This window comes from Crotalus tigris, unplaced genomic scaffold (assembly GCF_016545835.1).
Source record: "Crotalus tigris isolate CLP2741 ecotype Arizona unplaced genomic scaffold, ASM1654583v1 scf7180000018544.1747854, whole genome shotgun sequence".
In the NCBI taxonomy this organism is placed as follows: domain Eukaryota; kingdom Metazoa; phylum Chordata; class Lepidosauria; order Squamata; family Viperidae; genus Crotalus; species Crotalus tigris.
This window is the reverse complement of record NW_024097068.1, coordinates 741,445-768,519: the sequence shown is the minus strand read 5'-3', so window position 1 is coordinate 768,519 and position 27,075 is coordinate 741,445. Positions and strand designations below refer to the sequence as shown.

At 36.9% G+C, this 27,075-nt stretch overlaps 1 protein-coding gene across 1 annotated transcript in view; it reads left to right on the top strand.

The window, feature by feature from the left end:
• The window catches only part of LOC120312785 (keratin, type I cytoskeletal 24-like), a 28,317-nt gene extending 4,683 nt beyond the window's left edge, over nucleotides 1-23,634 (top strand). The window contains exons 3-16 of the mRNA XM_039353969.1: nucleotides 178-334; nucleotides 779-940; nucleotides 2,376-2,501; nucleotides 3,933-4,186; nucleotides 5,826-5,995; nucleotides 8,938-8,996; nucleotides 13,978-14,526; nucleotides 15,370-15,452; nucleotides 15,985-16,141; nucleotides 18,295-18,456; nucleotides 18,536-18,661; nucleotides 19,437-19,654; nucleotides 21,312-21,355; nucleotides 23,285-23,634. Coding sequence (XP_039209903.1) covers nucleotides 178-334; nucleotides 779-940; nucleotides 2,376-2,501; nucleotides 3,933-4,186; nucleotides 5,826-5,995; nucleotides 8,938-8,996; nucleotides 13,978-14,526; nucleotides 15,370-15,452; nucleotides 15,985-16,141; nucleotides 18,295-18,456; nucleotides 18,536-18,661; nucleotides 19,437-19,654; nucleotides 21,312-21,355; nucleotides 23,285-23,388 — 2,371 coding nt within the window. The 3' untranslated portion in view covers nucleotides 23,389-23,634. The remainder of the gene's footprint in view (nucleotides 1-177; nucleotides 335-778; nucleotides 941-2,375; nucleotides 2,502-3,932; nucleotides 4,187-5,825; nucleotides 5,996-8,937; nucleotides 8,997-13,977; nucleotides 14,527-15,369; nucleotides 15,453-15,984; nucleotides 16,142-18,294; nucleotides 18,457-18,535; nucleotides 18,662-19,436; nucleotides 19,655-21,311; nucleotides 21,356-23,284) is intronic.
• Nucleotides 23,635-27,075: the final 3,441 nt, after the last annotated feature.

Sequence of the window (27,075 nt, the reverse complement as noted above, 5' to 3'; positions counted from 1 at the left end):
TAAAAATGTGCAAATGCTGACAAAAGCAAGCAAAACCAGGATTTGACCTCAGCATATTCAAATAATCCAGCCATTAATAAGTCTCTATCACAAGTTCTCAATATTTTGGTCTACCAATAGCCAAAGTTGGCATATTTTCAAAGCATATTCTTGTCTTCTTCTTTTTTTTTTTTCAAGATATGAAAATGAGCTGTTCCTCCACCAGAATGTGGAAGCCGACATCAATGGTCTTAAAAAATTACTGGATGAACTGAATATGTCTAAGAGTGATTTGGAAATACAGATTGAAAGTCTAACTGAAGAGCTGACTTTTCTCAAAAAGAACCATGAAGAGGTAAGGTAGCCAGGTTTCTAAAGCAGTTTATATCACAATTACATCTAATTAGCCTTCAGGAACTTGATGTCCTCTAAGAAATTCTGGGAAATGTAATCACAATATGTGATTTGTGGCATTCACTATGGTTAAATTTAGGAGTCGTTTGGCTCTCAGAAGTAGTAATTAGAAAAGGGGCTTTACTGAAATTTTAATTCTGTAGGACTTTTTAAAAAAAGTATTCAAACAAAGACTAAACAGCTGTCAGTCCACGTTGCTAGACTGCATTCTCCATTGCAATTCCTGCATGGAAATATTAATATATAAAGATGTGTACAGTGAGGCAGTTGGTTTACATGCAAAAAATTTAAATGGCAAACCAAACTAATTGTACAGTGAAAAAAAATGGAGTAATATCTCTCCTTTCTCTTTTTTTCCCCCCTTCTCACTGTCTTTTGCACTTAGGAAATGAAGAATTGGCAAGGCACAGTTGCTGGAGACATAAATGTTGAAATAAATGCAGCACCAGGAGTGGACCTGACTGCAGTTCTCAACAAGATGAGGACAGATTATGAAGCTTTGGCAGAGCAGAATCGCAAAGATGCTGAAACCTGGTTCATTGAAAAGGTAATAACAAAGAGGAAACGTCTCTAGACATCTACAAAGCCAAGTACCATGTCCAGCACTAGATTTCTATTTTAAAAATATGTTACTGGGGTTTTTTAATATTAAAAAATGTCTAAGATCATTTTCCCCAAGAATGAAGGAATTTATAGTGATAACATCCTTTGGATGCCAGGTCAGTTAATGCACTGGCTTCACTAAGGAATGAAGCCTTTCCATGCTTTTTTAGAAGTTATTATTTTTTCTATACAAGAATACACTTTTGGTGTTTGTAGAGCTTACAATGAACTATATAGTTAGGTTGCTATAACAGAAGGCACAGCAGGGCACAATCTACAAAGAAAGAAATGTGTACAGCCTCCCAAATATTCTATCAGCACAAACTAGTAGCGGCAAAGAACTTGAGACTGAAGGGACTGCCTCTATCTCATAAAAATTTGCTGCAAGGAACTGTACCTTCATTCATCAGATTAACAGGGCCTGCTGAGTTATAGCTAGCTGTAGCCAGTTAACTCCAGGACAATATAATTTAGCCCCATGGTTGGTTCAAAATCATTTCATTCTTTATAGCTTTTTCTTGATATTTTCATGTTTTAGATGCCAATATTTTAACTGTTTTATTTCCTAATGAGCTTTTATGGCCAAGGAGACTGCATAAATGTGTCTATATAGCCAACAACCATCACGCCCAACTCAATTTTTTACAGATTTTTAGTCTCATTTTTATAGCATTGTTGAATTATTGTAGTTACTTAACTTAAAAGGCAAAATAAAAACATATCAAACAAATCTGGATCACAGGAAGTCATTGTTCCACCCCATTCTTTGCTGATCAGACCCCACAAAGAATAATACATCTGCTTCCAGGTACCACAGTTCAAAATATTAAATTAGAAAATTTTCAGATAGCTGAAGTGTTGTCACACAGAAGAGAGAGGGGAGTTTCTTTCCTTAGAAGAAAGAAACAGAATAGTGGGTTAAAACTTCAAGAAAGTTTTCAGACTATAGATCAGGAGGAATATTATAACTACATAGGCTACTAACTACTGAAACAAGTTTCCATATTATATCAGTTTGTTTTCACTGCAAGCCTTCAAACTGAGTCTGGATGGTGATCTGTCACATCACCCTAGCTGATCCTGTGTTAAAGAGAGGATTGGGTTAGATGGCCTCCAAGGTACCTTCTAATTCAATAATTCTGTGTAATAAAAATGCATGCATCCTAACTGATTCAAGTACACTAAGATGGCATTACCACCAGCAGCAAGCATTTAAGAAGTTTTGAACATCTATGCTCTTTGAATACATAGTTTGTTTTGATACCCCTCAGGATGCTGTGTCTGATGGCAGCTGGCAGATTTTATGGAAAAAATGCAATCAGTGACTTAGTGCTTGTTTCTGTCATTTCAAATGTAATCATATGTTTGAATTACTGTAGAGTAAAGAATTAAATACGACAATCAACGTGAGTGCCAAAGAAACCACCACTAACAAAAAGCAAATTGCAGACCTGAAACATATTCTCCAGAGTTTGGAGATTGACATGAAAACCCAGCTTTCTTTGGTAAGGACAGTCTTTATCACCAAATAAACCATTATAATTATAACATTGATTCTTAATTTAATGCTAATTGAAAATTATGGATATTGAATTTTGATACTTGTGGGGGGGGGCAGAAAATTGAAGAAAGTTATAAAATCCTATACTTAAAACCAGGGCTTTTTTTCTCATAGAACTCCCAGAATGGAGTTCCACCACCTTTTTGGGATGGAACCTTGTAGAGTAGGCAAGGCAGGTTGTATGACATGTGTGAGTTCCGGCACCTTTTTTTTTTTTTTTTTTTTAGAAAAAAAGCACTGCTTAAAACAGTGTTTTTTGGTTTTGGCAGCTTTAAAATATGTGAACTTCAATTCCCAGAATTTTGCAGCTGGCATGCTCACTGGGAAATTCTGGGAGTTGAAATCTACAGATCTTAATGCTATCAGTGCAATTGGATATTGGTTATTCTGGGATAATAAACCCTAAGTTTCTTCCCGGTTTATTCTCAAATTTAAAGAATAAAAAGATCAAACAAATGAATATTTCCAGAAAATACTTCCTATGTATTAGGCAGAAAATTGAGAACAAAATTTACAGGCGGACAGATCTTTGTAGAAAAGTAGAAGAAGCATATGTTAACATTTCACAGTAGCTCAACTATGGAACCAAATAGCTAGAGGATTTCTTCCTTGTTGGATGTCTTCAAACAGGCTGGAGAGCCCAATGGCTGGACATGCTCTAGCCCTGAGTTTCACATATCAAGCAGCAGATTGGTTTATACAACCCCATCCAGCTTCTACTGAATAGTAAACACTTGGCACTGCCATTATTACCTCAATTCTAGATATGTTGGAACTGTAATGCACAAGATCCAAAGCCAATTGCTTATCAGATGTGTGTTGACTAGAACCTCTGGAGAATTCCTGCTACTTTTCTTAGATGGCATCACATTAGGAAAGGCAAGCTGGGCCATAAGATTATTTTTTTAAGTAAAGCTTTATATATACTCAAGTGCCCCCAAACATTCAAAAACAAAATGACAATCTAGTTACAACAATTCAGATTATGGAACTCAACAAGATTGAGATGGAACCTAACCCATGGAAACAACATACTGGCATGCACATGGTTTTAGAAACAAAAGCCTTATAAAATAGAATAGGGTACAAAGGATTGTACCACTCTATTTTGTTGGTGAACCATGCTCAGGCTTGAAATTCTTACAAAGAGTTCAAATAAACATTACATTACTCCCAAAGTTTAAGAAGTATAGGGCATTTATTCAGGATATGACAGTCTATTGCCAAAAAATCACTTTTCTCAAAATACTTAGGTGTGAGCAGCCTGATATTTCTTGTCAATATAAATTTATACAAAGGGACTTCCCACCTGGACACTTAACTATTGAAGGGCTGACTGTACAGAAATAAGCCCTGCATTTCTGTTCCCTTTCAGAGGCAATCACTTGAAAGGACCCTTGCAGAGACAGAAGGTCAATATTGTGCCCAACTCTTGAAAATACAAGGAAAGATTAGCAGTGTGGAGAACCAAGTGCAACAAATCAGAGAAGACATGGAGTGTCAGAATGCAGACTACAGGCACCTCCTGGACATTAAGATCCGTCTTGAGAATGAGATTGAAATTTATCGACGCCTAATTGATGGAGAAGCATCAGGAAAAGGAATGAAGGAACCATCAGGCAAAAAAGGGTATATACCACAATTCAATTTTATCATAAATTAGTGGTAATTTTGTAAGCTTTAGCCAAACAGGCTTAGCATTTCTAGATTAGAAATATCCACACAGTAACTGATTCACAAACCAACAAAAACAAGCAAACTAAATGAGTGTAACAACTCTGACTATGGATTGAGTGTGGGATACTGTGCTATATTTTTTCACTTTAAACAAGCACACATTTTCACACATGAAAACCAGTGAAGATTGTCAAAACTGCAAATGTACTATTCCTGTTGAACAACATAAGATTAAAGGTATGGCATTCTAGGGGATTAAATCTATGTTTTAAGAATTGTATAGTTCAAGATCATCAAGATCACATGAAGTGTTAATACCACTTTGTAATGCCTTGGTAAGACCGCTCTTGGAATGCTGCATCCAGCTTTGGTTGCCACAATGTAAAAATGATTTTGAGATTCTAAAAAGAGTGCAGAGAAGAGCAAAAAAATGATTAGGGGACTGGAGGCTAAAACATATAAAGAATGGTTGCTGGAACTGGTTATGTGTAGTTTAATGAAAATAAGAACTAGGGGTGACATAGCAGTGATCCAATATTTGAGGGGCTGCCACAAGGAAAAGGAGGTTAACCTATTCTCTACAGCACGTGAAGGTCGGACAAGAAGCAATGGATGGAAACTAATCTAGGAGAGAATCAACCTAAAACTAAGGACAAATTTCCTGACAGTTAGAACAATTAATCACTGGAATGACTTCCTTCTAGAAGTTGTGAATGCTCCAACACTGGAAGTTTTTAAGAAGAGATTGGACAACCATTTGTCTGAAATGGTATAGGGCAGTGGTTCTCAACCTTTTTAATGCCGCGACCCCAACCGGTCGTAAGACGAGGACTACCCAACTGATCGTAAGTTGAGGACTACCCAACCGGTTGTAAGGACTTTCCCTGCCTGGGAACGCTGTGCATGTGTGGTGCCGCCCCCTGTGCCGGCCGAGGTGTAGCTGGCAAGCGGCAGAGACGGCACATGCCGACCACCAACTGGGCCACCAGCTGGCCCAGCCCAAGGAGGTAAGGCACCCGCCGGGCCCCACGCATGCCAGCAACCCTCCTGCATCCGCTGGTCTCCCACCTCCCACCCCTGGCCCTCTTTTACTTACATTTTTAGTAGTTGCTCAGCAGGGAGGGGTGGAAGCTTCCAGACAGCTCACCTTCGCTTCAGACAACTTGCAGCACCGTTTGCAGAATGGGACTTTTGGCAGGCTCAGCAGGGCAGAGACAGCCTGGACAATTCCTATTGGCTTTCGAAAGCCAATAGAATTAGACTCTATTCAAGAGAGTCTATTCTATTGGCTTTCAAAAGCCAATAGAATAAAAGAGAGTAGCACAGCTAAGGAAAAGGGGGAAAAAATGGTGGACTGCGTTGTTTGGCGACCCCCGTGAAATGGTCATTCGACCCCAAATGGGGTCCCAACCCACAGGTTGAGAACCACTGGTATAGGGTTTCCTGTCCCTTCTAATTCTGTTCTGTTACCTCATATTAATATTGTGAACATTTTATAAAGATCTATTGACTATGCACAGAGTTTCTGCTAATAACAATTTGGAAATACTATTCCCTAAAAATAACATGGTCAAACTATTGCTTATTATAGAGAATCTGGACAAAGAAGTAGCAAAGATCTGGGATCACAAAATCTGGGATCTGAAAAAGGTTCAGGATTAAGAGCTTCAGGCTCTGATGTAAGAGGTACAAAGACTGGCACAGAGACCAGTTCTAGAAAAAGTGAAGCCAGAAACATTGAATCCACTACTGAAGATAAAGGTAAATATTTTCGGAATTCAATATTGCGATTGTTTCTGATTCAATGCAGAGTTTTTGTTCTCTACTTCTATTTCCTCACCACATAAGTGATTTTTTTCTAGAATTCTAAACTGAATAACTCCTTATAGCCTTTCCCAACATGCTAAAATTTGTACAGACCTTATCATCTTTTCTTAAAATGTGATAAATGATCTCTTCTTCCCATATCCCATCTCTTATCTATAAACAAATCCATAAAAACCTTGTTATTTCAGTCCTGATGTCAGCAAGTCTATTAAGGGTTACCAGAGATAACAATCTACTATTTTATCCCCACAATTTGTATTACTTTTTACTGTTGCAATTATAACTGTTAATAAAATTACTATTTAAAAATAGAAATGCCTTATATGGACAGGCTAGTACAGGGGTAGGCAACCTTGGCTCTTTTATGACTCGTGGACTTCAACTCCCAGAATTCCTGAGCCAGCGATGCTGAGGGGAAAAGGAGAGGTTTCCAAGCTGAGCCATGTTGGCTCAGGAATTCTGGGAGTTGAAGTCCACGAGTCATAAAAGAGCCAAGGTTGCCTACCCCTGGGCTAGTATCTAACACACCCTACTTTTGTTAGCAAGACCTGAGTGGTCCTGGAGGGAGGGTTGTTCTCCTTTCAGAAATGTGCCTGTTTGTGTTTTGGGCCTGGCACTAGCCATGACTCCAGGAGAGAGGAAGGATGACAGCAGTTGTTACTAGGGAGGTGTTGTGGGCTTTCAGAGGCTTTGCTCTGCAGATAAACAGATGAAGTTGGCTCTATAGAACAGTTGGGGTTGAAACTCATGTATTGTCTCCAAACTCCTGTTATCATTCATTTGAGTTCCTGTATTCTATTGCAGGACTGGCAACAGAGCTCCCAAGGCTGAAGATGCTTAGCAAAATTATATATGTAGTAACACAGAAAAAAAGCAAGCTTTTAAACATTTTAAGAAAGTTCTTCAATTTCTTCATTTTGCCACCTGGTGGCATTATGTCTGGGGTAGCTCAGGAGCTTGTGGTCTCCATTACAACCATTATGGTCCCCATATATATTAGGGGCTGCACATTAGACCTGTTTTTTGTCTCAGAACAGTTGCAATATGATCTCATTTTGAGGAACACTACCATCTGTCCATTGCCTGGACATGCTCTGGTTGTTTTTCAGCTTGTTTGTGTCATGGGAAGAGAAGGCCTGATGAACCAGCCAGTTCCAGGGGAGCTTGGTGTTTTACCTGGGAATCTAGTGGGGCAGTCCGACTGTTCTCACAGGCCTTGGATTAAGATGGTGGTTGAGCTCTATTCATTTTTTTTCCTCTTTTCTGTTTTGACTTATTTATTTGATAGATTTATATAGGTGCCTAAATCACACATTAGTGACTCTGATCAGTGTACAACATTACAATTAATTTAAAAATGTAAAACCTCAGGAGCAAGGTAGTCTAAGAGCACGTACCCTTTTCTCTCGGATGAGAGACACCAAAGGAAGTGAGGTAATACTGGCAACCACTTCAGTAAAGGTCAGGCACAGTGACAGACAAAGGGGAAGTACAAACAAAATCCTTACATATCCACAGTCTCTCTCTGCTCAATAAGTCATGACATGCTGAAGACTCAGTGTTAATGGATTAATATTTCCAAAATTCATCTTCATGAGTAAATGTTATGCTCTAGCAGTGGAATAATGTAGTGTTTGCATAGCAAATATATCTTTTCCTTCTTTCTGTCCTTCCATTTACCATGTATATTTAACATGTGATAAATAATTATCATGATTTGGGCAATGCATATTTAGTAAATGAACATGAATAGTGTGTGATTGACCCTAATTTAATAATTTGTCTCCCAATTATGAATCCAAAAATCATATTTGTTATTATGAGAATTTAAAGACATAGCAAAATTATATCTGTAGTAACATGGAAAATATGCAAGCTTTTAAACTTCTTAAGAAATTTAGAATAGAATAGAGCTGGAAGGGACCTTGGAGATCTTCTAGTCCAGCCCCCCACACAAGCAAGAAAACCTATACCATCTCCAAAGTGACTGTCCAGTCTCTTCTTAAAAGCCTCCAGTGATGGAGCACCCAGGATTTCTGAAGGCAAGCTGTTCCACTGGTTAATTGTCCTCACTGTTAGGAAGTTTCTCCTTAATTCCAGGTTGCTTCTCTTTAATTTCTTTAAACACAGCTATCTCTCCAAGAAGGTAAGAGATGTAAATTTTGTGTATCATTTTCAAAATGAAATCTCTGAAAAATGTTGCTGTAAAATTATGTAATGTAGCTTCCAGAAATAGTACAGAAACTTCTTTTTTTCTCCAGCATCATTTAGCACAATTGAAAGCATATATCAAAATCCATGGTTTCTAATTTCTTATATCAAAAAAAGAGTTCATTATTTAATTGCTTCAAACAAGAAGAAAAGGCTTCAAAATCTAAGGGATTGGTTTGGACAAAACTCTGCAGCACTTTTTCGTATGGCTGCTGATAAAAACAGGATGGCTAACATGATTGCCAACGTCCGATAATGGATATGGCAGAAGAAGAAGAAGAAGAAGAAGAAGAAGAAGAAGAAGAAGAAGAAGAAGAAGAAGAAGAAGAAGAAGAAGAAGAAGAAGAAGAAGAAGAAGAAGAAGAAGAAGAAGAAGAAGAAGAAAGTTGAAGTGTCTTGTGTACAGCTACAGTCCCTAGACAGCCTGCACCAAATAGGCACAAAACCTAGAAAATAACTCGATTTAAAGAAAGAAATAATTAAAATCAGTTGGGCTTATGGCAGAGCATGTTATATATTTGACAAGTACATTTATATGTTCTGATATAGATATGAAGTTAGAAGCCTAAAAATGTTTTTTCCTATTAATGAAATTTCTTAAGTAAATAATGTTGCCATTTACATTTTTTATATTCTTGCTTTTCTTTCCTTTATTTTATTTTTAGAGATAAAGAAAACCAGAGTAATTAAAACAATCATTGAAGAATTAGATGAATATGGGAGAGTAACTTCCTCCAAAGTCCAATCTGTTGAAGAAACTCAGGGATAAAAAAAAATAGCAAGATTTTTTTCAAAAGCATTTCTTGGTTTCAGGTGATGCTGCAAGCAGAAGAAGAAACATACATTTATATTAGCAGGATAATATCTCAATAGAACTGTTTTCTTTGCTTATTATGTAATCACTTTATAGCTAGCTTATATCAGTATTGCGTTTGACTTTAATTCTGATGAACACTAATCAACTTACTGGCTTCAGGATTATGGAACAGGCAACATCAGATTGAGGAAGGTTATGTTAAATATTCAGATACTTATAGTAGGTTCTTTCTTTAATGTCTGTTGGTTAATGGTGCAATTTCTGCATGTAAAATCACTTGATTATTAATATATAAAGGTATTTCCAATTTAACTTTGCAGTTTGCAACTATTTATCCATTCCCACATACATTTCCAAGGATATCTCTTATTTCAAAAGATTCATATTATTTTCTATTATAATCTAGACTAATTTCATTCTGAGTGAAATTCAGTTTGGTACAGTGGTTAAGGTTTCAGGCTAGGACCCAGGAGACAATGAGTTCTAATTCTGCCTTAAAATGGATGACCTTGAACCAATCACTTTCTCTCAGCCTAAGAAAGAGGCAGTGGCAAACCTCTTCTGAAATCTTGCCAAGCAAAGTACAGGGACCTGTCCAGGCAATCTTTGATTTCTGGGTGAATAACCTATTAACACTATGGAAGAGGACTGATTTAACGCAGCCTTGCTTACTATATGACCACTTTAACCCTACATGTTACTCTACATACTTATTAGGAAGTTATCACTCATTTCTATGAATTGTTATGCCAGTCCAAAAGTCTACAGTATGGCAGTTTCGACAAACTTCCAGTAGGACTTCTGATTTCCAAAGACAAATAATATTTAAGATAGAAGTGGGAATCAACTGCAAATAGGCAACATAGTCAATGCTGTTAGGAATTGTAATTTACAACAGCTGAAAGACTGTAAGTTCTCTGTTTGTAGTCTAACAGAATATCTGAGCAGCAAATTGATATCTTCTCTAAAATACACCTTATGATTTTGTCCACACCAAAGCACAGGAGAGCCTGTAATAATAAAATGTGAAAACAAATATTATTGCAGCAAAATGCACAGAAGTAGTATCCACACACACACAAAGTATTTTTTTTTTATCATTTCCAGATCAGATCCATGCCTGCGTAATCTCACACATACCTGACACCTATTTCCACTTCTAACATTCTTCAGTAGGAAACACTACTGACTACATAGTTATTTCCCTGCAATGACTATGATTTATGCTATGATTTTTCTGCTGTTGCACAAAACTGAGCAAATAATGAAAGGCACCATGGCAGCAAAGCTCCATGGTATTTTTGCAGGGCCCATATAGAGAACATGGAAGATGGCAAGAATTATGCAATTACTATCAGGTAAGCAAAAGGGGCAAAATATTTTTTTTAATGCAGAAAAATAGAATAACATTTGGAAATGGCTGAGGCAGACATTGCCATGATTCACTTGACTTTACGAAGCAGGAAGGAGTACAGCACAGTCAGATCTGCACAATTCTGTTATCAGAGCTAAATCTCAATAAAATTAGTTTTAGCCTTCCTGTAGAGTTGTTTTTGTGGTGTAGTATATCTAGTGGGGTTGACACCCAAATTGCAAGCATTCAGAAGTACTTTTCTTGATTATTTATTTGCATCCAACATCCAGAGAAGTAAGAAACAGAAAAGATAAACAATCAGAGAAGGGAAAAAAATATCAAAATCAAGGAATCATCAGAAAGAAATCATACTGCAACCAAGACTGGCTATCAAGCTGCTGCACAGAACCAACTAGCAAGCTCTTTCACACACTGATGCATCTAGATCAAAAATTAAAGCAAAATAAAAACTATATTAAACTATTAAAGCCAAATACATAAGAACAAAACCTGGTGGCAACCTAGTTTCTGATGTGCAGCCACCATCTTATCCTAACTAGGGGGAGGCAAAGCTGGGCTTTCAGTGCTTTACAGAGACCCATGGAACTTCAGGGGCAAAGTATTCCATAAGGCAAGGGCTGCCACAGATAAGGCATATTTCTTAGTTCCTATCAGATGGCAGTGTCTGAAATAAGGGACTAAGAGTATAACTATCTAATCCATTAGGATGGGCAGATGTCCTTAGAGGCATCTGGCCATGTGCCATATAGTGCTTTAAAGGTGATGGCCAGCACCTTGAATTGCAGCTGAAGCTCACACAACAAATGTATTACTTTGTATTACTAGAGGCACCCACCACACTGACGCATTCCAGATCAGATGAAGTTTGCCATGTAGAGTACACTGCAGTAATCCAAATGGGAGGTGACCAAGACATGAGTAACTATAAGCACGGGCCCCTAGTCCAGGAAAGATTGCAATTAGCACAGTAGACAAATTTGTGCAATGAATAATATAGATTCTTCCAAATCTTAACCACCTCACTAGTTTTGCAAATACCCCTGGGAACTAATTCACATTTACAACATTGCATGCAACCAAAAACTTTATCATTTAGCAATTTATTCAGATATTAGGGACACACATTTACAGAAAATATTTTCTGAAAATAAACAGCTTAATAAAATTCAGTGCATCAATTACACTTGTTGGTGCAAATTGTAGAATAAATTTAACCTCACATAACTTAAGCTTACTATTTCCAAGACCAAACACAGCAAGAAACTTAACATAAATAGTAAACATTTATAATGCATAGATAGATTAATCAGTATATAATTCTCAGCAATTGCATTTTAGTATAGAACAATAGATTGTCAGCAAAAGGCTGAAAGTATACCTAGAACAAATCTAGACAAGGAGAAATAATAATTACTTAGGCATATAGACATTTCTTTGGCCCTTGAGAAAAAAGTATTTTGTTTTACACTCTAAGGCATTCTTTACAAGCAAGTATCATGATGCAACGTGCTACAACTCAACAGTACTGCAATAAAAAAGGGTGTCACTTTCCCCTCTTTGCCTAATGGATACTTGAAATGCTCCTTTGATCTTATGCAGCTGAGAAAAAGTGTTGATAAATGGCCAAGACTGCTTACAAGGAGAGCAGTGAAGTGGGGAAATGCTGTACATGTTTCTAGAATGGACTATTTTTTCCCCAAAAGTGAAGTAAATGGAAAGAGACAAAGAGCTAATTCATTAAAGAGAGCTTCTATCATCTTACTCAAATCCAGTCCTGGCTACTCAATATAAAAAAGAAGAAACTGATTAGAGAGAAGCCAAATGTGATTTCTGAGGCATGGAAAGAAACCAAAAGGAATATAAATCAACTATTATGCAGGCCTCTAACTTTTTTCTTCCACAATGGAAGCAGAAAAAATATGCTGCAAAGATGGGATGCTTCTGAATGAAGTTTTTAAGAGACAATTACCTTGTTTGATTTATCTCCTATATCATCCCATGAGCATGTTTTGTTTACGCCATGGATGAGCCATGTGGCCATCCAACTATTGTTGGATTGCAGCTTGCATCATTCCTCACAATTGACCCTGGTGGCTATAGCTGATATGCATAAGAGTTCAACAAGATATACACTCTCCTGTTGCACATCCCTATCTTAACTGATATCATATTTAGCATATCATTCCTAATATCTCCAGACACAAGCGATACTTCAGAATGTGGAATTTTCAAATCTCAAGGCAAACAGGTTAGAAAACATTTATATCTTTCCAGAGGTTTCTGATTACTTAATTCAAATGTGTAGATATTTTGACTTTTCTTCCTATCCATTTTATTTTGGTAAGCAAATAAACATGGAAAAGGCTAGGAAGACCCTTGATGATTCCTAATGTAAGGTAACAAGATCCAGAAGCTCCTTTAAAGTAAAATGTCATGGCAGTGCTACAACAAAGATCTTATGTAGAAGTACCCATAATGATTAAACTATCTTTAGTATATGCATTTAAACTGTTTTTAACACATGATGTCAGCATTAAGGAAGACACATACCCCTCCTTACGGGTGAGAAGGAGTTTTTTCTTCCTTCCTTTCTTTTTTTTTCTATATATCCCAATTTAGCTTGATTTCAAGAGCAACATAAGAGCTAATATGAAATAAAAAGGAGAAATTTAAGAATAGATGATCTGGGATACAAAGCTTTCTAAAATGTTGGCCAGAACATTAAAACCAAGACACATAACATAGTGAAGCAAAGGAAGAAACTGCAATATTAAAGATGATTTGCTGGAAAATGCTGAAAATAGTATCTGCAGAAGAATTAGTGGAAATAAAATATTGGTGATCCACCATCTAAAATAACTCATTCTGTTCCATCTTAGAGTTACAGTGAGAGAAAAATTCTTGAGTCTATTAATCTCAGTTCCCATCCCATCTCCAAGAACTTGCAAAGACAGGCTGCACATCAAATTATGAATTCCAATATAACATCAAAGATTTTTAATATCAGCTATGAAGGTCTGAGCCAAAGTAATGACAAGGTATTTAAGATCTGTATTTCTGTTAGATTAAAAAAGAAGGGGGAAATAAATCCTTACCAAATGTAATGGAATACTATTGGTGTTGTTCATACACGTTCCTTGAAGCTTTGTTTGGCTTCCTCTTTCAGTTAAAAGAGCTATGCCTTGGGGCTGGAGCTGTTGAGCAGAAATGCAATCTAAAGTTAAAAGAAAGTGTTGCTGAGGAGCAAAAGACAAAAAGAGTAGCTCATCAATTTTAAGGATAAAAAGAAAAGTAAAACAGATCTGGCTTTTTTCCATCCCACTTGATCCAGAAAGCTGGCACAACAAATAACCCAAGGGAACATATTTCTGAAAAGTTGGAGCTGATAACATCACTTTTTAATTAGAAAAAATAATTATCTGGTCATGGACGTTACACTTTTGGCTTGGCAAAAGATCCTTTTTGCTGTGATAGGGTGGAAACAATACACCCCATTAGCTTGATATATAAACTTCAAAAGCCCACCAACCCAAGGCACTCTTTCTAAATCAGCTTGCTTACTGGCACAGCATAGGCCATCCTTCTTGCTCAAGCACTATGGCTCTCTCTGTCCTCACCTCGGGTTCTTCTCGGCAGATTTCGTCCTATAGTATTGGAGGTGGAGGTGGAGGATCTGTTAGACTGTCAAGTGGTGTAGGCTTTAGTGGTGGTTCCAAGTTTGCTGGAGGTTACAGTGGAGGGGGTTTTGGTGGAGGAAGCCTTGCTGGAGGATATGGTGCTGGCATGGGTGGTGGCTTTGCCAGCAGCAGTTTTGTAGGTGGCTTTGGTGGTGGCTTTGGCATGGGAGGAGGAGATGGAGGTCTCCTCACAGGTGATGAGAAGCAAACCATGCAGAATCTTAATGACCGCCTTGCTAACTATTTGGGCAAAGTGCATGCTCTTGAAGAGGCAAATGCTGAGCTAGAACTCAGAATCAAGGAATGGTATGGCAAATTCAGTGCCACGGACACTGATCGTGATTACAGCAAGTATTTTAAAATCATTGAAGATCTTCGGAACCAGGTAAGTAGCTAAAGTACTTTCACAAAGTATTCTGACTTCAGTTGACACTCTTTCCAGACTCAGTAAATAGTCAGTAACTTTCCACAATACCTTTTTACACTTCCTAATTAAGTTACTATAGTAATGGTTCACTTTTGCAGCATGGAATAGCTAGCTAGTAAAGCTTCCTACATCCCTCAAGTAGCCATTTCTTTCAGGCAACAGGAGAATAATACACGATTGAATGCCTGCTGCATTTCATTCACACTCTGTCTTCCTTGGACATTTTAAAATTAAACTTGGTTTTTTGACAATTATGGTGTGAAAATCAAGTTCCAGAATAGATAGATTCATATTCTTATTTTATATATATATTATTTATTATATTTGTGTTACTGACATAAAGTTTATTTTTTATTCTAACTGATATTTAATACCTGTAAATTTCCTAGAGCCTGTGAAAGTTGAAGTGGTAGATTAACTGCACACATCAATTGAGCACACTAAGGGCTAGGTGAAGACAGAATGAGGTCATTTATGATTCAGCCTTTGGTGGGAGTCCAGTTCTTGGTTTAGCATATTTTGATTTAGATTTTTTAATTTAGTTACTGAACTTAACTCCTGAATTGAAATAAGTTAGCTATCCCCATGTATATTTTGTGTGCATGCTGAATTTAAATAACTTAGATAGCAAGAGTAAATATGATTCTTGTGTGTCTATGTCTCTGTATCTGTGTATCTGTGTGTATGCATGTGTATGTATATCTGTGTGCATGCCTATGTTCTTTTATTCTTTCAATCTTAGATGCAAAGTGTTCAGAATTTCAGGGAATGAATGTATTTCTTTTAAACATTTGATTACAGATAAGTCGATATACAGTTGAGAATGCTGGGATTGTATTACAAGTTGATAATGCTCGACTAGCTGCTGATGATTTCAAACTTAAGTAAGTAGAACAATTTTACTCAGGAAAGGAAAAGAAAAGGCATGTATTTAAACAATGCTTTTTTTGTAAAAAAAAAAAAAAAAAAGGTGCTGGAACTCACACACGTCATACAACCTGCCTTGCCTACCCTACAAGGTTCCATCCAAAAAAGGTGCCGGAACTCCGTTCTGGGCGTTCTATGACAAAAAAAGCCCTGTGTTTACCCCAACCTACGACCTATTCAGTTTTTTAAATCGTACTTGATTATAAATCCATCTGTATTCTTTAAATGATGACTATAAATGAAAATGAGCTGTGGTAGTGCAGTGTAGGCTAACTCACTGCCCACTGCCAGGAGTTTGATCCTGACCAGCTGAAGGTTGACTCAGCCTTCCATTCTTCTCAAGGTCGGTAAAATGAGGGCCCAGATTGTTAGGGGCCATACGCTGATTCTGCAAACCGGTCAGAGAGGGCTGTAAAGCACTATGAAGCAGTATATAAGTCTAAGTGCTATTGCTATTGCTAAAATGTCATTCTTCTATCAACTTTAAAGGTATGAAAATGAGTTGTTCCTGCTCCAAAGTGTGGAGAATGATATCAATGGCTTACGCAGAGTCTTGGATGATTTAGCTTTGAATAAAGCAGATCTAGAGTTGCAGGTTGAGAGCCTGTCTGAGGAACTTGTCTACCTGAAGAAGAACCATGAAGAGGTGGGAGAAAGGTTCTTCTAAAGCTTCTGGGAGATATTTTATTGGGGATATATTCCTGACACTGGTGATAGCTGGTGTTAGATTTTAAGTCTAACAGGAACGCTTCCCTTTTGTTGAAAAGGAACAGTGACAGTGTCACTTTCCAGATCTTCCTGCTCATGCAGATGAATTTCTGTCCCCAGCTCTTATCCCAATGATAGGGAGTGATCTCTGGCAACCGGGTTTTGGGGAGAAAGCAGGGAAGTTTTGGTACTGAGTAGAATTTAGTTACAATTCTCCACAAATAATTCTTTTTTATAGCACTATTTCAACACACTGAAACAATGATTAAATGCATATGCCTGAGAAAACTCAAATGCTCAGCACTTTTGCTGCAGCTGCACACACTTGTTGCAGGTTTTCAGGTTTCTGTCTCATGAAGAAGCGAATGCCCTGTGTCCAGGATTTTTCCAAACCTGGAAACGAATCTGCCACTGGCAATACTGCACCCTTGGTAGCAAATGGCATTCACCTCTTGAATTTGGAGAGAAGGGGAAAAGGGGGGAAAGGACTTTTACTAGGCAAGGTGCAAAGTAGATTAATGACAGACAATAAACAGATATTAGTTTTAAGTGTTTATTTAAGAAGATAGTGTACAAAGACATAAAGTGTGTTAATTGTCTTTGCTTCTAAATATGTTCTCAAGGGTTTTCCATGCCAAATGTTGATGCTTTGAAAAATCCTAGTTGTTGAAAAACTACAACCACAATAGAGTGTGTAGATACTAATGTGTTGCTTTGAAATGGTAAATTTATACACTGCTAAAATGAACTGTAGGAGATTCTCATTCTAACCTCTTCTCCCCTTTCTAAAAAGCAATGACAATTCTCTACTCCAGCTTTGCCTGCCATCTAGTGGCTAAATGAAAACATTTTAAAGGAAAATATTTGTAGCACAGAGTAGAAATGAGGGACCTTGGTGCTCTCTGAGCTTTGTTGTTGTTTTTTTCATTATGCAAACTAGGTAACATCATACTGACTAGTTTGTGTAAAGAAATGTCTGCAAGTAAACATCCAAGTCCAGAGAGCACCAAGAACCCCTGAAAACGTTGCTTTGGTTTCCCTCTATAAATCTGCCCTTTCTTTATTCACAGCTTCTATACTCCCTCTCTAGTTATATCACTTAGAACAGTGGTGGGGAACCCATGATCTTCAAATATTACAACAGAATTCAGTCACAGCTTAGATAGATGATAGATGATAGACAGACAGACAGACAGACAGACAGACAGACAGATAGATAGATCCACAAATAAAACCAATGCCTCTTTAGGAATGAATCTTCAAATTCAGTAAAAGTAGAGTCAAATTTTTTACAGGACGGATAGAGAAAACTGTAATTCAGGATCAAAATATTTTCCCTGGTTAAACTATTTTCTTAAGACTGCTGACAGTTCACTGAGAGTATAAAAAAAGAATTCAGTGAAAAACTGAATTGCAAAGCAAAATTCTCCAGTAGTTTCTGCCCATTCCATAATAAATGAGGATTCATTTATCATGCTCCAGATTCCTTAAACAACAGTGTCACACTGGACCCTCAGTGCCTCAGCCCTTCTAGGCCTATTGCCTCTGAACCCTGGAAGGCCAGCTATTTTTTAGGAATCCTGTTCTTCCAGTAGGATCTGGTCCATGGTAATTTGTGAACTCATATGAACTATGAGTTTTGATTTTATTTATTTATTTAGGACTGTTTTTAAATTTAGAATCTTGTCTTAGATCATAATGATTTGGTAGCTTACTAACTGAATAAATAAAAAACCCATAATCATTTAAATGGGTTTTGCTAAACCTAACGTGGCAATTGCCTCAGACAGCAGATGCCAAAAGGTAGCAGTTGCTATTTCCCTCTGTGGTAGGATGTAGCTATATGTGGCACACTGTTAGTACTCTCTAAATTGTTGTTCTTCCATTAGATGCTAGATATCACCCATAGGAAGGAAGATTCATCTAGGAATGTTTTTCTATATATAAAATGGGGAAGATGCATAAGAATAAAAATAGCATTAGAACTATCCAGAATACAACATCTCCTTTGTTGTCCATCAATTCCATCATATAATTGTCACAATGTGACAAATCTACTTATTAAAAATTCCCCACACTTCTCTACCACAGGAATTGAAGAGTTTCCGAGGAGTGGTCAGTGGTGATGTCACTGTGGAAATGGATGCTGCTCCTGGAGTTGATTTGACTAAACTTCTGAATGACATGAGATCCCAATATGAAGAACTTGCAGACAAAAACCGGAGAGAAGCAGAAGAACAGTTCAACAAACAGGCAAGAGCCATCTACTTGAATGTCAAACATGGGAAATGTTCTATCTATCCCACTAAATATTGTTCTCTGACCTCCCTAGGTTGGAGCATTGAGGCAAGAGATATCTGCCAACGTGGACCAATTGAGTTCAGGCAAAAGTGAAATTACTGAACTGAGGCGCACCATGCAAGGCTTGGAACTGGAGCTTCAGGCTCAGATGGCCATGGTAAGTGTACTTCCATACAGCTTGATTTCTTTTTCATGAAAACATTGGAGTGGTACAACTTCTCTGCCTAACCTACAGCCTGGTAGTCCATCTTCCCCCTCAGTTTTCTGGAATTAACCAGAGTTGATTAGCTTAATCAACTACCTGTGGATTATATCCACTTATCTGGAACTAAATCACACTGAAATTAATAAGATTTATTTCCATGTTAACATGAGATTACAGCTTTGTCCTGGTAAATGTCCTTCCAACTGACAAATTATAGATAAGGACATTTTGCATGATTCATTTGAAAGGATGTATATCAATCAAATTTTACTCCAGCCAGAGGCCAGCACACTTAAAAACAAATAAACAGACAAACAAAACATCAGAGTCCTTATGACATATATACCTACAAATTAAAATTTATTATGATTAATTAAGAATGTAAGTAATAATCTTAAAGTTCATGCCAAAGAAGTCGTCATCCACTGTGTTTGAAAAGCTAGCAAGCAAAATTTGGAGATGATATATAAAGTATATAGAGTAGTAATTCCAATTGGCCAAAATAAAAGTTATATAAAATCTGTCCTAGTGGTAGAGTTACTACTAAAGAAAGAAAAATTAGCTTAAAAGTGCAATAGAACATGAATGATTCTTTCAACCACTCACTACCACATAGAATCATAAGTCATAATATTATTTTAAATATTGACTTGCAATCCAGACCTTCCTTCCAATTGTTTATTTCAGTAATTGATGCTTTATTTTTCCTCTGCCTGTCTCTCAACAGAAACAATCTCTTGAAGGCACTTTAGCAGAAACAGAACGAAATTACTGTGATCAGCTTGGCCAAATACAGCTTCAGATCAGTAGTTTTGAAGAACAACTCCTACAGATCCGGTCAGATATGGAAAACCAAAACGCCGAATATCAGCAACTGTTAGGAATAAAGTCACGTCTGGAAAAGGAGATTGAGACCTACCACTGCCTATTGGATGGAGAAGGGGGGTAAGGAGTTTGCAGCATATATAATTGAAAAAAATACATTCTTACATCATAATAGAGTAAAATGTGTGATAGCATCTGGAAAACACATTTATTACGACATTTGATCTCACTATATATAAATACCAGCCCCACCATCTGATTAGTTTCAGAACAAATTTGAAGCTTTGAGCCTGTAGTATGTTCCACGTGACAATTTACACGGTACACATGAATCACTTCTATTTTCTGTAGGAGAAACCCTTTCCAAAATAACTGAAACATGAATAATAAGATGATGATTTATTAGATTTAATATACCCACTCATTCTAATGGACTCCGGATGGCTTACAAAATATAATACTAAATTAAAACAATTAAAACATAAAACAAGGCAGTTCAGATCAAAGAAAACCATTTAAACAAAGCACAACACCCCCACCCCCCACCCCAGACCCAAACATTAACCCTAAGCAGAGACCAATCAGACTATTATAACAGAAAAAGCATGTTTCTTGGGTCCCATAAGATGACAACATTTAATAAATGGGACTTGGAGAGCATCTATTCTGTTCAAATATACTGAATGTACTGGTATAATAATTACTCTCAAAATTTGGTCATAGTAATGTTATTCCTATCTTTAGCTACATGCTGAAAAGCCAAACATAGCATATACAAGAACTCCTACCCTACAGGGGTTATACTTCATCCATCATCATAAAACCGCACTTGCACATTTTAAACACATACAAATCGACCCATTCTGATAGAGAGAGAAGTTCCCGGAGGATGGGCTCCAGCATGGGTCCAAAAGCTCAGAAGACTAAACCTCTGATCCTGGTGAAGAACCCAGATTGGATCCTGCCACATTATCCTGGGACATGTATATTTTGACTTCATTTGTGACAAATCCATCCCTTCGCTACCTCAGAAGGTTAGCTGTTTGTTCTGAGCTGTTGACATGTTTGGAACAAATGCTCCACAGTATAACTTTGCTGTGGTTCCCTCTACCCAATTCATACTTTTTTTCCATAGAGGGGAAGCATAGACTGGTTGACCATACCAAAATTCCCACCTCCCATTTTCCCTGGTGATCTCAAAAGAGTCTCTCTCCCAAAGTTAGTCCCAGGCCTTCCATGATCGGGCAGCTCCAGATCACCTTTTCCCTCTTGCATCTAATCTCAGCTCATAAGTGCCCTAACAATATAATTATCCTGCTATGTCCCTATAGCATGTTCCCAACCCATACGTGAGCAGGCTTAGTTGTACTGTCAATCTTAGCTGTCTGATGCTAAAAAATATTTTCCCTGTTCTTCCAACACCATCCAAAACTCAAGATATAGAAAATCTATTAGGCTTTGTCACCTTAGACAGAAGCAGTAATTAAACTGATTTAAAACAGATGCAATAAGGGCAGAACAGGGATCAGCAATAGGGACAGTCAATGTCAAGCTGATAAGAATTTTCTAGCAATTCAAGATAGTAGATAGTTGGAGAAAAGATAATTGATGAGAATGAATGAGCTTGGAAGAAATGCCAGCACTGTGATATCCACATTTGGAAGTTGACAATGATGAGGATCACACAGGGGAAGAACAAGATTTTTATAAAGCCCAAATGCTTTGCAAAAAAGAGAAAGAGCTATATATTTACAAAAAATAAATTCTTTCTTTACAGAAGATATTCAACAACTGTCTACAGTTCAGGACTTCCTGTGAAAGGTAATGCATATATTTCTATAAAATCTTGCTTGCAGTACTGACTTCCTGCTATTTTCTTTCATATTAACAGTATACTGCCTCTCCTATGCCCAAATACCTTGCAGTATTTTTGTAATTTCCCCTTTCATCTTGATGTTTCCTATTCCAGATCTGCTTTGAATGGAGGCTCTCACACAGTGGAGCTAGGTCCTCCCCCCCCCCCCCAAAGGGTGAAGCTAGGTGTGTTGGAGACCATGGCTGCAAGGAAGCTGGGCATACAGGGGTAACCCCTTTGCTGGCATGACCATGTCATTTAGAAGACCCTAACCTACCCCAGGGAAAAACAATAATTATCAAATTCATACATATTATACTTCTGCCTCTCATCATTACCAAATCATTACCAAATAATAGATGCTTCTCTGTTGAGTATTGAAGCTATGTGTAAAGGAATATGGTACAGAGTTAGCAATGGACATACTAAGGGACTAAACAAGCCACCAAGGAGGTATTAGTAAAATAGAGTATATAATCCTGAGAAGAGAAATTCAAAACAACCCTGCCTTGAGTTTGTTTAGTATAAGATGGGAAGAGAGGAACTAGAACTGGCTTTCAACTCTGGTATTGTATCTTATTAAAATAAAGAGCATTACCTTTACTATGCCTCTTTCCTGATCTGCTCACCTTGGAAAATGGTATAATACCTGTTCCATATACTTGAGACTTATGAAAATACTGCAGATTTGCCCATATTAATGAGTTTGGTTTTAGATACTTTAACTACTCATCCTTATTATTAATGCAATACCAAAACCTATTTTTTTAGTGTTGAATAAAATATTGGCTGAATTACCACATGACACTGAGTCGTCGTTCTTTTTAACTATATCTTGTGGAACAGGATATATTGACCAGATTCACACATAACAGTAATCAAAAATATAAAAGTATATATTATATCTTAATGTTTGAACCTAGCAAAAGCAGAAGTATCCAATTCAAACCAGACGTGGAATTTTTTTTTTAATAGAGTGTAACACATATCCTTGCCTGCATTTTTCTGCAGCTATTTTTCTCCCCAGTGGACTTATTTACACTAACAGAAAAAAGTGGTGGAGAAGTAATTTTTTTTAATATTGGACCCAGTAACTATGACTAATAGCTGTTGATAACCGCTATGACAGCCTTATTCTTTCATTCCTCCACAGTTTCAGGTGGAACTGGCAACCCAGGTCTTATTCACCATAATGAGTCTGCTAATTATCACATATTGTTAGGAGAATTAACCTCTGATATTTGATAATGGTCTATATCTATAGACTGTAAAATGAATATGAAAAAAAAATAAAAGCATGTCATTGTCTAGAGCACCCATATGATTATTTCTGATCAGTTTGCTTCCAAGTCCAATTCAAGGTGTTTTAACCTTTAAAGCCCTACATGATATGGGACTGGGTTGCTTGAGGGACTGCCTCTCCTTGCTTCTATCAACCTACCTCTTTAGATCTTACAGAGAAGGAATGCTGTGGGTACCATCGGCTGCGATCTACATTTAGTGGGTCCCAGGACATGTGCCTTCTCTGCCATGGCACCTGCCTTATAGAACATCTCCCCTACCAAAAAAAAAAAAAAAATTGGCCTCATCTCTTTTGCTATTCCAAAAGGCCCACAATACAGTTATGGGACCATGCCTGGAGCTTCCCACAGAGCTATAGATTGTCTAGAGGCCTCCATTGTTGCGCTATTTTTCATTCTCTCTTCATCTATGGTTTTTATTTTTGGGTTTTATGATATTTATTACTATGGCTTTTATATTTGTTTTTGGTGCTTTTATATTTTCTGTTTTTATCCACTGTTGTCCACTGCCCAGAATTGCCTTTGGTGAGTTATGTGGCTATATAAATTTAATAAAGAAATAAATAACATTGTGCTGTATGTATTTTATTTCAGAGTCAACAAAAACCAGAATGGTTAAGACAATCGTAGAGGAAATGGTCGATGGCAGAGTTGTTTCTTCCCAAGTCAAATCAGTCGAAGAGAAGCCATCTAAATAAATACCAGTAAACTGCAAAAATAACTTTCCATTTTATAAACTTTCTAACACAGAAGTAAGAAAGAGCTTCTTCAAGAGCTAGACGTAGAAATCATTCTTTTTTTAAAAAAGCAATAAGTTTTTTCTTTAAAATTTTCTAATTTCTATCTTCTTTTCTTTTTGCAAGTTTCTGAAGTACACCTCAAACTGTGTTTTCTTTTAGCTTGAGTAGTTTAATAAACTTTTCCACTATTTGCAAATTATAAAAGTGTTGTTATAGTCATTATCAATAATCTCCATTGAAGTCTGCAAACATGTTCCATTTACAGTATTTTAAAATGGCTTCTTTTGATAAATATAGTGATGCTCTATATTTTAGGCCTTCCTATGAAAAAAATAGTTTTTTGCTACAGCAATTAAATTGCATATAATGTGCAGAAGATATCTTGGGGGAAATGTTATATAGTAAAGACTTTTACTTTACAAAAGAGATATATAATCTTTTCAAGACAATAATTTGAGGAGCCATCTCTCTTCCCCTCCACTCCAAATGGACAAAGTGAATCAAAAGTGGACAAAGTCAGAAAGCAGACTCTATTTTACTTAATGTATATTAACTGAGCATTAATTAAATTGAGTTGACATTATTGTTCCCTATATATCACCTTCTATCACTAGTGGCAACTTTTAGATGTACCTCTATTATAGGAAGTGGCATGCCCTAACTTTTGCTTATGCAATCAAGTATGTGTTCAGCAATAGTGATATGTGATGTGCGATCTCAAGCTCAATTAGCTTGCCTCTTTGTAGAAGAGAGATTCTGTAACAAGATCAAACAATGCCATTTAGGTCATTGTTGCATATCTTGTCATATGACATAATAATATGCTATCTTCCACATGTAGTGATAATCTTCAGAATGTGTATCTGCAGGGAATCTCATTCAAAAACTTGCCATACATTTTTCCACATAAATTAAGATTCAAGTTATTGCAATTGCTAGCATGAAACATGGGCCTTACCTACTGTAGGACCTTACCTACTGTATTTATGTAAATGTGAAAACATTAATAAAAGAATAAAACAAAGGCAGCAATTGAATGAAATAAAATTCTACATTCATTTATCTCCAGATTACTGGAGTAAGTGGCTCATAACATTCTCATGTCCAAGTCCTGCTGAAAAAGTCAGCTTTTGGTGGCTTTTCTGAAACCCAGAATGTCCAGATATCAGGGGAATGCTATTCAAAGAAAGGGGACAGCAATTGAAAAAAAAAAAAAACCTGCCTCCGAAGCCCCTGAAATTAACAATGTCTAAATTGTGGGTGTCCAATCTTTTGACTTGCCTATGCCATAACGAGTAAAGAGGAATTGTCTTGGGTTACATATAAAATGGGAATGGGGGAAAGATTAGTATGATGGCTCAGCAGTTAAAAGATGCTGAGCTTGCCAGTTGGAAAGCTGACAGTCCAGGTTTGAGACCCCAGGGCCACACAACAGAGTGAACTCCCATTCCTTGCCTCATCTTCTGCCCACCTAGCAGTTTGAAAGCATGTAAATGCGAGTAGATAAACAAACACCACTTTAATGGGAAGGTAATAGTGTTCTCTGTATCTTGGTGTATAGTCACACTGGCCACATGACCACAGAAATGTCTTCAGACAACGATGACTCCTTTGGCTAAAAAACAGAGCACTGCCCGCTAGAGTCAGAAATGACTGGACGAGGAAAACCTTTAACTTTATATATAAATATATATGATATAGTTAATGTGTGTACATCACATAATAATGATAAATGTTTTGATCTTATGGGGCCACATTACAAACTGTCCAGGACCATACGCAGCCTGCAATCCATAAGTTGGCCACACCTGGTCTAAGTGAAAGGCCATGAAGTGAGCCTACAGAATAGAACTAATTAGGATAAGGCAGTCCCTAATAAACCCAAACCCTGTGTAAGGAATAGCTTTAAAAGACACAACCAGCACCACAACTAGTCATGGAACTCTTCAAGTAGGATCACATGAAATGTGCACCGCTACATGAGCTGCCACTTTCTGGACCAGCTGTACTTTCAAGATAGTTTTAAAATGTCAGCTGCACATGAAGCGTCTTGCACCAGTCCAGGCACAAGGTGACTAAACCAATGAAACTAAGAGAAGGTTGTGTCATTCCAAGAAGGGTTGAAACTGTTGCACCACATTGACAGACATCATCGAAAACACATTCAAATATGCAACAGAATTGTGTTAGGGACCTGTAAATGATATTCTTCACTACTTTAGTAAATACCAGTATACCCATGCTAACTGCTATCACATCATCAACAACAAATTATCTCTAATGTGAAATAGTATCTATATAAGAGTAATAGTCTAGCAAAACCATGTAGCTTTTTAAACTACATGACATTAATGTAAGAGTAAGAGTCTAGTAAAGCCATTAGCTTTTTACTAATATATGGCATTAGTGTAACTGCTCAGTTCAGTAATAGACGTGGAACAAAAATATTTCATCAGCAAACCTACACATTCTTAACATAGAACACCAGAGAATTTCATTTTGAATACATAAATAAATAAAATTATACTGTCAAAACTTGGTAATCAATCAAAATTCTGACCTTCCAATAGTAGCCGTTATAGCACAACTCTAGCACAGGAAGAAAAATCAATAACTGTTCCAAATTTATTGGGCTCTTCAAAAGATCCCAAGAAAATACACTTGAAACATGATTTGGTGGCACGGGAACAACATTCACAGAGCAAGATTGGTATATTCTGAAGAAATACCTTGTTGTTTGTTAATGTAGATATAGTTACTTAAAATGATTTGCTCTCCAGAAGAAAATAAGTCTGAATTAATATTTTTGAACAACATATTTTAAAGAAGTATAGTTTGCAAATTTGAAGTAATGATTAAAGGGCCAGTTATCTTGCAATATGTTTAATTTGTTTTTGCCCATTCAAACAAAACAAATATATATCTTGAAAAAAAAATTACCATACAATTTAAAAATCAGAAGACTGGAAAAAAATAACATGAATGCCTTGTTTGCGTCCTAGTTTCATCTATTTTTGCTTGTCTATATTTTAGCTCCCTCAAATTCTCTCACAGCTAGCAATTGTTGCAACACTCACAGAGAAAGAGAAGTAGATTTATGTAATTAATTATGAACATGCTGCCTACTCATCAGATTCTAGATAATCTCAGTGTTCCTAAAATATGGGTGAACAGTACAAAATGAGTTTGATATCCATATATTAATCTGTAATCTATTTAATAATTATTGTCAAATAGATCAAGCAAAGCATCAAGCAATGAGAAGTTTATGACATCTGGATATGTGTTACTGGAGTAGATGAAGACAAACTCATACTATAGCAGTAGAAATGGAATGTCCATGGTATTGGGTAATGTTTCTCGATCTCGACAATTTTAAAATGTGTTGATTGGCTGTGAATTGAAGTCCACTCATCTAAAGTTCCTGGGACTGAGAAACATCGACACAGAGTGATCACTTTCTAATTTTGTATGGACTGAAAACCAGCCTGAATAAGAGCATACTTTATTTTCTGTACGTATCATTAATTCTGCTCCAATCACAGCTAAAATCTTTTCAAATTTATCATTGAATTATCACAGCATTTCTGCAGCAAATATTAATTTAACCACCAAATTTTTCTAGCTGTCACATTGCCTTCTACA